The sequence below is a fragment of the Alexandromys fortis genome, unplaced genomic scaffold (genome assembly GCF_014885135.2).
Source record: "Alexandromys fortis isolate MF-2015 unplaced genomic scaffold, M_Fortis_MF-2015_v1.1 scaffold_172, whole genome shotgun sequence".
NCBI classification, from domain to species: Eukaryota; Metazoa; Chordata; class Mammalia; order Rodentia; family Cricetidae; genus Alexandromys; species Alexandromys fortis.
This window is the reverse complement of record NW_026068061.1, coordinates 3,327,577-3,340,214: the sequence shown is the minus strand read 5'-3', so window position 1 is coordinate 3,340,214 and position 12,638 is coordinate 3,327,577. Positions and strand designations below refer to the sequence as shown.

General features: G+C 41.4%; 2 protein-coding genes across 9 annotated transcripts in view; one reads left to right on the top strand and one right to left on the bottom strand.

The window, feature by feature from the left end:
- Positions 1-12,638, bottom strand: part of Med12l (mediator complex subunit 12L) — a 301,518-nt gene that overhangs the window by 198,001 nt on the left and 90,879 nt on the right. The window lies entirely within an intron of this gene.
- Positions 5,136-11,437, top strand: Gpr171 (G protein-coupled receptor 171). Of its 2 annotated transcripts, XM_050120218.1 has the most exons (3): positions 5,136-6,326; positions 7,740-7,829; positions 10,041-11,437. In XM_050120218.1, the coding sequence occupies exon 3, from the start codon at positions 10,090-10,092 to the stop codon at positions 11,047-11,049; it is 960 nt and encodes a 319-aa protein (XP_049976175.1). In that variant the 5' UTR covers positions 5,136-6,326; positions 7,740-7,829; positions 10,041-10,089; the 3' UTR covers positions 11,050-11,437. The 2 variants fall into 2 exon arrangements, with proteins under 2 accessions (XP_049976175.1, XP_049976176.1); XM_050120219.1 differs by lacking the exon at positions 7,740-7,829.

The following is a 12,638-nucleotide window of genomic DNA, read 5'->3' as shown; positions in this document are numbered from 1 at the left end:
TGACTGTCTTTTTACATTGTTTACACCGCAGCATCAACTTGGCTTGTAAGTGAGTGGTCACATAAATCAAAAGTATCAAATTAGCTCCAATTCCTTTTACTTTGGATGCAACTGCAATTGTGAACAGCTCCCATGGGTTAACTTTGTTCACCAGCCCCAGAGATAATAATAGCGAAGGACAGAGAAAAAAAAAAAGTCAGTGTAGCCATGATGGATGAGGCGATCAGAGAGGACTGAGGGCTGCAGGTATATCACTGAGATACACCTATTAGTATAAAACACGTTTCTGGTGAAGAAAGTTGAAGAAAAAAACATGCCTTAAGATGAGAAAGGACTGTAGACAGTAGTTTTATCCTAGAAGATCTTTCAATATGGAAATAAAAAGCAGTAAACCCAAACCAGGAAACGTACTCATGCTACAGAAGACCCAAGCACCAAGGAAACTTACGGTCAGAACGTAATAATGGCAACATATGATTAAGAGTGCTGTCATTAACATTTACTAAGGTTTCTCTTGCAGCTAGACTACTACCCAGACGCTTACTTCCTGCCAGGCTGCTCCAGACTCGAGGACGCAGCAGCTCACTGTTCCTTTGCAGACTAGGGCACTACTGCTTTCGTGATTTTCACCCCTGAACACAGGCAAAACCCCATTTCTAAGAGCCCCACTGAGGGCAGTTTTTCCAGTGTCCCACTTCCCCACAATTGTACAAACATTGCCCCTACAGAATCATCTCCGGCCAGGGATTTCTCTGAAATAGCAGGTTGTTGTCTGTATGGACAGTGCATTGTTCCTGAGGTTAAGGTTATCAACTGGGCCTGTACTTGTGACTCTCATCTTTCCCCGTTGACCCTTTGCACTATCGTTGTTTTATTTCTGATGCGAAGAACCCTAAAGGGCAAATTTAAAAGCTCTTGAAGATAAGACTTTGTTACTGAAGATGCCATACACTTAGGATACAGGACTTGGAATGACCCAGTTAGAACTGACCTTCTGGAAGCCTCCTTCCTAAAGACTGGCTCTCATATGATCAGAGGATGTAATACATAGACCTTCTTAGCTGTAAAGCCCACAAACCACAACAATGACTGGACCAGCAAGATATCCATAATAGTGCAACACTGTTACCTTCATCTTAGAGAGAAACTAGCTGTCTAAACCGAAGGTCCTCTTAATGGGAAGGAATGTACACCTGCTATTGTAAACCTAGTTAACAACTACCCAGGCTGGAGAGGTCGTACACCCTAAAGGAAAATCTACCATCATTTCTCCAAAATCATGGCACTTCTAACTGCATTCTAAACAGTTATCCCTAAACCCACAGATAACTACAGTTCTCAGCCACCATCAGAAAAGCTATGTGCTTGTTTTCTTCTCCAACAGACAGAGACCACTACACAGATCCACAGCTGGTCAAACTGCAGACTGAGTGCGGCAAGCCCAGTCACAACTAACATGTCTGCAATGAACACCTGGGGAGGAATACAAGGGCCGCAGGACCGGGATGCCTGTGGCTAAATAGCGCCCCCTAGATGTCACAGGGGAAGGGCACCTACGAACTCTAAACAGCATGGTTATTTAAATAAGTCCAACATAATTAACACCAACAGCTGACATGCAAGTGTGGCTAAGGCAAATCCACAACGTCCCACCCCTTGATGAAGAGCTACACGTTCCCTGGCAGCTGAGACAGCTTTTGTCCGGGGACATGCTCCCACATAAACTGCCCAATCCCAAGAGGTCAGGCCTGGGCACGAGCACAAACAGGCAAGGCCAGACTCAGTAGGTTGTCTACACCCATGTATACATATGTAACAATGATAATTTAAAAATGAGAGGCTGTGACTGTGAAAGAAGGGAGGACATAACAGGAGTTATGGGAAGGACAGAAACAATATAGAGGACTCACATACAAATTTCTCAAAATCTTTTTAATTTAAAAGTATTATTATCTGGAAATTGTGTTGAAGAATTTTTTTAATGATGCTATGGACAGCATAGGGGATCACAAATCAATTTGTGGGGCAAATCATTTTATACATATAAAATATAAATAAAAAATAACTATCATTTCTTGAATTAAAGTATCACCAGAATCAAAATAAGGGGAAAATACCTTTACCTCATTTCTTCCCACTTGGGTTTCTGAAAGAGTGGGTTAGTGGTGGCATGCAGCTTCCTGTAACGTTAACAAGCTACGACCTGAAAAGTATTGACCCTCAATGGGACAGAAGGAGCTTCAGGCGACTGAAATGAAACCTCTGCATTAAAAACTTAGTATCTCAAGCTTGAGCTCTAGAGGAGGGAGAGGAGAACACAGGGGCTGTGATGAGGGAAGCTGAGAGAGAGAGAGATGAGGTGGGGATAGGAACAGAACAGAGAAAAGAGGGGAGGGGTGGGTGATACATAACCCTGAGGATGTTTCCTTAAAGCCACAGGCAAACATTATTTTATGTCTAATTCAAAATAAATATATATGCCAGGTGGTGGTGCACGCCTTTAATCCCAGTATTCGGGAGACAGAGACAGGTGGATCTCTGTGAGTGTGAGGCCAGCATGGGCTACGGAGAGTTCCCAGACAGGCTTCAAAGCCACAGAGAAACCCTGTCTTCAAAAACCAAAATAAAAGAATAGAAAATAAAAACCTCATATATATACTATACATAAATGTGCATGTACATGTACATAAATACTCACACAGCTTGAATGAAGCTATGGCACTTGGGGTGATAATGCCTCCCACAGGAGACACAGACTATGGAACAAAAACTGCAGTGCCAAGCGAAGGGAACCTCCCATCTGGTCCTTTGCTAAAGTGGAAAGAAATGCCCTAGAACAATACAGGGTATTGCTTTTGCCCCTGGCTGTCTCCCAGAACCTCAACATCAGACCCAACTGCTGAAGACACCATACAGTTGAGAAATAGGAAAGGGGGGAACTCAGATGGGACGGACCCCAAAGTCTCCCTGCCTCTCAAGTACCCTAAAGATGCTATGCAAGCTGCCGAGGGATAAAAGCAATCAATGGTCCTCCTCGGCTGTGATACCTAACAACCACAACTTGGCCATCAGGGCAGGATATCCCCAAGGCTGAAATAGTGGCACTTACAACTGAGAGATGTTTAAATAAAGCTTTCTAATGGGATTTAAGGCTAACTAAATAGGATGAAATTATGCCTGGTATTATGAATCTAGCCAATGTGCCTAGGTGATGAGGTCGTGGACTCTAGAGGAGAACCTACGGCTGCTACTTTTCACCAACCGGCACGATTCCTAACCGCAGACTGTGGGGTGTGTAACCCCAGTGGATACATCTACAGTACAACCCCTAACCTAAGGCTCAGGGACCATCTCAGAAGAGGAGCTGGAAAGAACAGAAGCACCAGAGGACCAGGACAGCCGCCGGGAGACAGTGTCTTCAGTATATGACAAGGGAGCTTTACTCACAATGACACCACCAGGTGACACGCCAGCCAGTGTGGATGGAGGAAATATCCCAAGGTGCCATCCCCAGATGCAGAAATACTGGCCAGTAGTGACGGCTCACGAGGAAGAATCGGTGTTCTCAAGGGATGAACCTGTCTAACCAGGAGCAATCAGCCCTGAATATATACAGCTACAAGCAACACCAAATGGGTACAGCAGTCTACATTTATATATACACACATGTGTATAAAATAATTATTAAAGGAAATCATGAATTTGAGATGAATGTGGGACACAGGGTGGATGAGAGCAGGGAGAGAGAGGGCGGCTGAAATGATGTAGATAAAGTTCCTATGTACGAAATATTCAAAATTTAAAAATTACTAAGGCCAATAGAGGAAGACGTTTTCTCCGGCAACTCAGACAGTCAGAACTTATTCTCAAAGTGAGAATGCAGATGGGCTGCTCATCCCAAACTCAGGGTGCGGGGGCAAGAGGATGTGGAGCGTCAAGCCAGCTGCCTATGAAGGGAGACCATGTCTCAAAACAAAACCAAAAATAAAAAATAAAATTTGGTTTCACTATAACAAATTGGTTCCTGCCAGGCAATGGTGACACATATCTGTAATCTTAGCAGTGGAGAGCCTCAAACAGGAGGATTCCTGTGAGCCTGAGGCCACTCTGGGTTTATGTGGCAAAATCCTATCCCATAAACACAAAATCAAACAGATTAGTTTGTACTGCTCAGGGAGGAGGTGCAGGGACAAAGAACCAACACAATGTTGGCTTGCTCACATTTGGCAACCCAAACATAAACACTAGTCTTAGATTTTTAACAACAGTTAGTTGCTTGTACGTTTTGGTCATCTAAACCTAAACTAAAACAAGGAAGTGAACAAATAAAACACCTACCCAAAATAAAGAAAAATTTCCCCAGGAAACCTTTATCCCAGCTTTCCTTCCTATCTCACTAAAACCACTCCCTACCCAATTTGCAACCAGTTCCACCTGTAAATTCCCTTCGCCTCACACTTAGACCCAGGGAATAAAAGCTCTGATTGACTACCGCAAGTCTCTTTCCTGCAAACGTCTCTCCTACGGAGGCCACAGCTTGGCACTTACTGATTAAATGTGCACCAGCATGTTCATTACGATAGATAATAGACAGACAGTAGGTAGGCTGGTCTCTCACAACAAAATTTATGTTTATCACAATAAATGTATTTATCAAAATATGTTTGGGGCCAGAAACTAATATTCATAAAAGCTAGCCTTGCTCTAATAACCCAAGGCCTTGGCTAAAGGGGTTGGGGGTCTACTCTTATGAAAGAAAAATAAAGCCAATCACTAATGAGGCAAAACTTCTCATTCAGACCAGCAAGTTGTTGGACAGGCTACAACCTCGGAGTTTGGCTCTATTCAGACACTAGTTAATGTCACGGTAGGGGAATAGTTAACTTTGCAACATAAGGTATAATTTCTAAATGCATGTCTCATTTCTTTAAGCTGTTGGGGTGAAGCTGAGAAATACTGTCTGATTGTTTTAGTCTCGTAACTTGGAAAAGAGATGAAATACATCCTTTAACTTTTTTTAATGCACTATTAACATGATGTGTGGATATGAGTGTGGATATGTGTGTATTGTGGTGGTATGTGCCTGTCAGAGGACAGGTTATGGAGTGGGTCTCTCCTTCTACCTTTACACGGGTTCCCAGGACTGACCTGGGCTGTCAGACTTGGGTGGCAAGCACTGTAACCTGCTGAGCCAGCTCCCTGGTTTACATGTAATATATTTATGAAGTAATAACTCAAAAGTCATATGCACAATTACATCTATAGAAAAAGTTAATTACATAAACCAAAGAAAGGGGAGAATGGCAGCTATCTCTCTGTTGTTCCAATGATGTTCTTTTATTTTTTCTTTCAAGGCTTTTCTAAAATGGAGTTGGCAGGATGGCTCAAGGTATATAAAGGTGCTTGCCACCAGGTCAGACAAACTGAGTACAATCCTGCTTGGTGGAAAGAAGAAACTGATTTTTTAATGTTGTCATGTATCTCCACAAACATGCTATATGACACATGGGTAAATGCACACACACACATATAATAATAATAATAAATGTAGAAAAGTATGTTTCTGGAATTAACAACAATAACAGAGTAAACCACAACCCATCAGATCCTATCTTGTGTTAATTTCTGAAGATGGTCTCACATGATAGCCTAGACTGGTCCTAGATTCACGACAGACCCCAGCCTGCCTCCAGCTGCCTCAAGTTCATGGCTTTCACCCTCCTTCTGCCTCCCAAATGCTGGGACCACAGATATCTACTGGCCACTGTATTGGGAATTTTTAAATTGACAGATATCTTAGCAAGAATATAAGCTGCAACAATATTATTTAATTGTACCTTTGAAATGCCGGTGTCTATGGCTATACTAAACAAGTATCTGTTACATGCCTTACTGTCTTATGTCATAAACTCAGCATCATTTTCAAGACTTTAACACTGGTATTTTTTTAAACTATTATAAAACGGAAAAGTCTGGGGGTACTTCTAGTAATAAAAGAAAAAGCAGGCAAGGTATTTATGATGGATAAATAAAAATATCTTCTCTAAAACAGTAACTGACAATTAAGTTACTTAAGATAGAAAAAAAAATGTTTTCTTAAAAAAAAAAAAAACTTCCTCAGGAGACTTTCAAACAGCTTAAACCATTTGCAAACCACAGTTTCATCTACGTCAATCTGTAACATTTTAAAACCACACAAAAAGGAAAGGAAATTTTTAGTTCAGCAGACAACCCTGCAAAATGGGACTGCCATCACTCTGGCTAGCTAAACAGCTCACGTTTCTCTGAAGACCCGGACCCAGGCCTGGCTCAGAGGACACCACCAGGTAAGTCCTTTTCAATGGCTAACTAATTCAGTTTTTCCCATGGGAACCAAAGTCATGATTTTCAGTGTTGGACTCCTATCAGCATTTTCTGTTCTCATTTGGCCTCATCTGTCTTTAAATTAAAAATATATATATATATATTCAAATTAGACCAATTATCCAAGCGGGGACAGCCTGAGCTAGTCACTTTTCTAACTAGATCTATACGGACAGCCGTGGTGTAACTTCCCGGCAGGTCATGACCAGACATTCCTCTACCAGTCCTTCATTAGCACATTTCAAAGCATGTCTACAGTGGCTCCTGTGGAAAATCTACTCTTCTGTTTTGTTTTATCCCCAAAGTAATGAGTCAGCTATGAGAAGGAGCCAAGGAGACGTTTAATTTCCATTCTGGATTTCGCTAGAACATAGCAGAGTTTGCCTACTTTGCACAGATACCACTGCCACAGAGTTTATCGAGCTCTTGGATCTGAGATTTGTGATAGAGAGCCTGGGACGCTGTTATGATACAATTCTGCCTACTGATCAACATATGCTAAGTTCTGAGAAACTGTTGTTTCATGGCAATCTAGACACAGTTAAGAAGCAAATGCCAAGCACTCAGGACTCTTCAGCATTAGTTACATTGTAACTATTTGAAGTAAATTACCCCACTCTGGAATAGATGGTCAGTTATAAATACAGAGAATACCAATCAAGACAAATTGTTATAATTCTTCTCATTACCATATGTCTTACTGATAAAACGAGAGCTTGACATATAGTTATTCAAGCAATAGGACACTTACAGAAACAAGTTACTATTTTCTATCACTATGCAACATCAGAAATGTCTATAAGGAAGTCAGAGAAGCCTAGCGTGAATTCAGATGTGAAGAGTCTCCCACAGGTCTATAGGCAGGACTCACAAAGAGGAAGAAGGAGAGAGGCTCAGAGTCCAGAGATCAGCAAGTACAGATCCTCATCTTGCTCCAATAAGCTGCGGAAATCTTGGGCACTTTGCAGTCTCCTCAATTGATTTGAGGACAGAAAAGAATCCACTCATCGTTAAAGTGCCACAATTCTAAAGTTCTACCACATGCTTAGGTATAGAGATGGGTAGGACTTATTCACAGGCAGTGCAGACTCAAACAATCTAAACTGAGACTCGGGATTAAGGGAGGGATAGATCAGTGGGAAATCGCGTGCTATGTATGCAGGAGCCTTGAGTTCAAACCCAACACTGAAAACAAAGACAGACACCAGGAATATTAAAGGAATATTCAGTCATGGTAACTTTGACAGTGTACAGAAATTACATAAAAGACCTAAAGTGAAATTTTAAATGTATGTGTATTTATGCGTGTATAAACACACACAGAGTAAGATTACACTGCAAAACACATGGAATGTCTATACTTCTCTTATTACTAGAGTGCTTGGGAAGAAAGTTAAAACTAAGAAGTTTACTGCAGCTGTTTTACGTGAAAACATCTAAGAATATTCCTGCCACATAACCCTCAGGTAAGGATTGGTTTTTAGAGCACCAATCATTAACATTAGAACCTCCATTGACATTACTATGGCTTCTAAAATATGACTGCGATGGACTCTTGGCTCTGTAATTTGCCAGCTCTCCAAGCAATGGATTTTAGCTTGGTATACCTCAGATTATAGCAACCACACAACAGGACTCATAAAATGTACTATAAAAAAAAATGGGTAGTCATCACAAATAAAAAGTAAATGCTTTAACATTTTCGTTAAGGTTGGTTGGTACAGAATGACAGTACCAGTGAACCCCAAAAGCCCTCAGTCCTGTGGGGAAAAGGGAAGAGCATGTAACCTTTAAGTAACACTTAAGACAGTTAGGCAGACATCTCCCTTATCAGCTTACTTGCAATCATTGCATCATTCCAAGATGCAATGGCCATTAGATGGCTCAGGAGTGAAGGTGTAAATTGGGTGCATGAGTAGACCTAAGTCCCATCACAGAATTCTGGAGAAGTGAAAGGAGAAAACGGACTCCACAGAGTTGTCTGTCCACAGACTTCCACATGCACACGAACAAGCATAATAATAATGACAAATAAATTTTAAAGGCACACATCGTATCATTAACTATTTTGGGGTGTGAAAGTTGGATAGTCGTTAGAAGTTGTTTGATTTAAAGAGGGTTTTATGGCTGCTGGGTCAGTCACTATTGTCAGTCACTGAAGTCTCAGTATCCTGCAACGTTACAGGTGACTTTGCTCCTGATAAAACTCTGGAGACTGAGAAGCCTAGGTTTTACACCGTCTGATTTCCGGGACGTTCAGAAAATTCCACATAGATTTGCTTTATGAAAGTGGTATTTTTTTGGCTTCACTTAAAAAGGAATATTAGTTAATATGAAAATGGATGGCCCACATCAGGAGGCATCACACAATGTACCACGTGTGTTCCTAAACATGTTGCGAGACTAGACCACACCAGAGGGAGCTCAGTCTAACTCGCGCCCACAAGTCAAGCCAGTATTCTCTACCTGGAAGGAGCATGTTATTGTCATTATCAGGCTCGATTGTGGTGGTTCCCTACTATGAAAGTTAGAAGGGGCTTTTGCTTCGTTTTGCTTTAGATTAGACAAGGTCTCATGTATACCAGGCTGGCCTTGCCATTTAGCCAAGAAAGAGCTTAAACTAGTGTACCTCCTGAGTGATGAGATTATAAATGAGCACCAGCAGGTCCAATCAACGTACAAGTTTTAATACTGGTACAACTGACCCATTCTTGAAAAATGCTGTAACCAATAAATATAGACCCCTGTTCTAGAAGCTTTAAGATTCACTTTCACAGACCTACTAAAAACACTTCGTAGAAAAAGTTACAGCCATTATGTTCAACAAAGTACCTGTCAAACTCCAACAATACAACTTTTTCCATTGGAATTTTAAAAAGTAAAAATAAATAGAAGAAAGTAATTTCATTAACATAGCAAGCATAATATAAGAAAAAAATATCCGATGGGTACTCAGACTTAAAAATGGCAACTAAATTCAATCTGGAAGATGTTCAGCATTTATGGTGTTCACCAGGCCCACACGGCTGGAGGCCACAAGGCTGGCTTTACAGGTGTATACCATTATGAAACCGGAACACGATGAGAGAGATAGTAGGCATCAATTCAGAACCAGAGCCTAACCCTTCAACTCCTCCCACTGAAAATAAGACACAAAATTTTATTTCTAAAAAATCTATTAGGAGGATTCAAAACACAGGACCTGCTTTCAAAATAACAATATAAAAAACCTTTGTTAAATTTACTGTCATCTCTTTTCTCCAACCAGCCTAGGTTCTGGCAGCATAAGCTACAAAACCTACAAAAAGAAAGCAGAAAGCTACATTGAACTCTTTTTCAGACAAAACCACAGGACCTTCCTCTCTCTACTTCCCAGAACCTCTGGTCACTTACCTCCTCTGCAAAGAAATTTCACCCTCAACTGGTCACAGACAGCATGCAACACAAACCCACAAGGTCAAAAACATCCCTTCCTAAGAACAAATTTACTTGGGATTTCCTGAAAGTCACAGAAATCAGACAAGGGAGAATTCGGAACGATCTAAGCTGTTCCCACTAGCCCAGTGAAACTCTTCCTAAGAACTAGAAAGACCATGAATTTTGAGTACAAATGTTTCTTTTAAAAAAGTATTTCCTAATTTTAGTTACTAACATCTCCCTCCTACTCTTTTTAACAGAGCCGTGGACGGTTATTTTTAAATATTGAACTCAAGCTTATCTCTGAAGATGACAAATAGTTCACTGTTCTGTCCCGTTTACAGCGATCTGGAACCATTTACATACTTTTTTTATTTAGTTTTCCTCATTGGAATCATTGGAAGTTGTTTTGCAACATGGGCTTTTATACAGAAAACCACAAATCAAAGGTGTGTGAGCATATACTTAATCAACCTGCTTACAGCTGATTTCCTGCTCACTTTGGCATTGCCAGTAAAAATTGTTGTTGACTTGGGTGTGGCACCCTGGAAGCTAAAGATATTCCACTGCCAAGTAACAGCCTGCCTCATCTACATCAATATGTACCTCTCTATTATCTTCTTAGCCTTTGTCAGCATGGACCGCTGTCTTCAGTTAACACACAGCTGTAAAATATACCGAATACAAGAACCTGGATTTGCAAAGATGATATCGACTGTCGTGTGGCTCATGGTCCTTCTCATAATGGTGCCAAACATGTTGATTCCCATCAAGGACATCAAAGAAAAGTCAAACGTAGGTTGCATGGAGTTCAAAAAGGAGTTTGGAAGAAACTGGCATCTGCTGACAAATTTTATATGTGTGGCAATATTCTTAAATTTCTCAGCCATCATTTTGATATCCAACTTCCTTGTAATTCGGCAGCTCTACAGGAACAGAGACAACGCAGACTGTGCAAACGTGAAGACGGCTCTCGCCAACATTCTCTTGGTGACAGTCAGTTACATCATCTGCTTTGTTCCGTACCACGCTGTCAGGATCCCTTACACCCTCAGCCAGACAGAGGTCATATCTGATTGCTCAACTAGGATCTCCCTCTTCAAAGCCAAAGAGGCCACACTGCTCCTGGCTGTGTCCAATTTGTGTTTCGATCCAATCCTGTACTATCATCTCTCAAACGCGTTTCGACTGAAGGTCACTGAGACTTTTGCCTCACCTAAAAAGGCTAAGGCTCAGAAAGAAAACTCAAGATGTGAAAGTGATGTGTAAAACACGGGGTTTCGCATACCAGCCCTGCCTTCTGACTGAACCACAAAGCTGGTCATAGTTTTCACAGATCAAAGAAGATAGTTAGTAATAAAAGCTGCTGATGGCTAGCAAAGCATGTGGGAAGTCCTTTTCTCAATACAAGCCCGCCCTGTCCTCACACAGTAGCTGGTATTCTTTAGCCCAAATATCTGCACAGGAAAGTTATCAGAGCACATTGAACCAAGGTCAACCTGAATGACCAACGTGAGGAGAGCCAGGGCAGAGACTGAGACTTGCTGCAATGGCTGCAACTCACTTCTTGATGAATACATGCCAATTAATCTGCATCTAAGCTGCCAGGAAACTCGTCAGCAACACAACCTTTAAGGTCTTCCACAACCTAAAAAATAAAGACATCAAAATACCCGCATTGTCTTCATTTTTATCCTACCACTTTGAAAGTTAGCAAATGCGCTATTCAGTAGTCCTACTTTTAACATCTGATTTTTTTGCAGCAGTAACAACTTTTAGTTATAAAACGTTAACAGTGACAGAACTGGGATCACAGTGGTTAATTCCACACCCTGGAGGTTGAGGTCAAAGGATTGTTATGAGTTTGAGACTAGCCTGGGCTAGTGAGTTGCAGGCCATCCTGGTCTATAAAATGAGACCCTATTCCTAATTAATTTTAAAAGGGGGTTGCAAATACATGGGGTATGTTTTTAAGAACACGAGGGAGCTGCTAAATTATGTTAATTGTTGAAACTGTTTTGGAAGTGAAAATCCACATCAAAGGTATTAGAAATATAAGACTAGCCAAAGAATCTTAAAGTAGAGACAAGGACTCATCACTAGGCCATGCTAGGAACATAGCCTAGATTAGATCATGGCACCTCTTAAATCTAGACACACGGCCAATCAGAAAGAGTCTGCAGTACAAAGTACAAGTCACTCCAGCTGTGAGCACATCCTCGCCATTGCTAATACATACCCAGGTGAGGCACGGCAATGAATAAACTTACTAGGAAAATCAGAAAAGTACTGATCAGCATGAATGAGGTTTGAGTTTGTGTTTTGGTCTAGTTCCCTCTCTCTTCTTTGGTGTGTGTGTGTGTGTGTGTGTGTGTGTGTGTGTGTGTGTTTGTGTTGGGGGTAGGGGATGGGAAGGACACCATGACCTCCTACAGCTTGCTGTATGTAGCATTGAGCTCACTATGTAGCCACACATAATCTTAAACTCCTGATCTTCCTCCGTCTACCTCCCAAGTTCCAGGATTAGACATGTGCTTCCAAAAGCAGCTCTTCTGTGTGTATTTGTAACATTACAAAAAAAAACCCCACATAAGATAGTTAATAATGGGCTAGAGAGACGGCTCAGCAGCTAAAAGCATTTGTTAGTCTTGCAGAGGACCCAGGTTCAGTCCCCAGCACCCCATATCAGGAGGCTCACAATTGCTTGTAACTCCACTTGTAGATCCCAAACCCTCTTCTCGCCTCCTCTGGTACCAGGTATGCTGACGGTACACATGCACACATGCAGGCACTCACACGTATGCACATCAAATAAATAAATCTAGGAAGGAAGGAAGGAGGGAGGGAGGGAGGGAGGG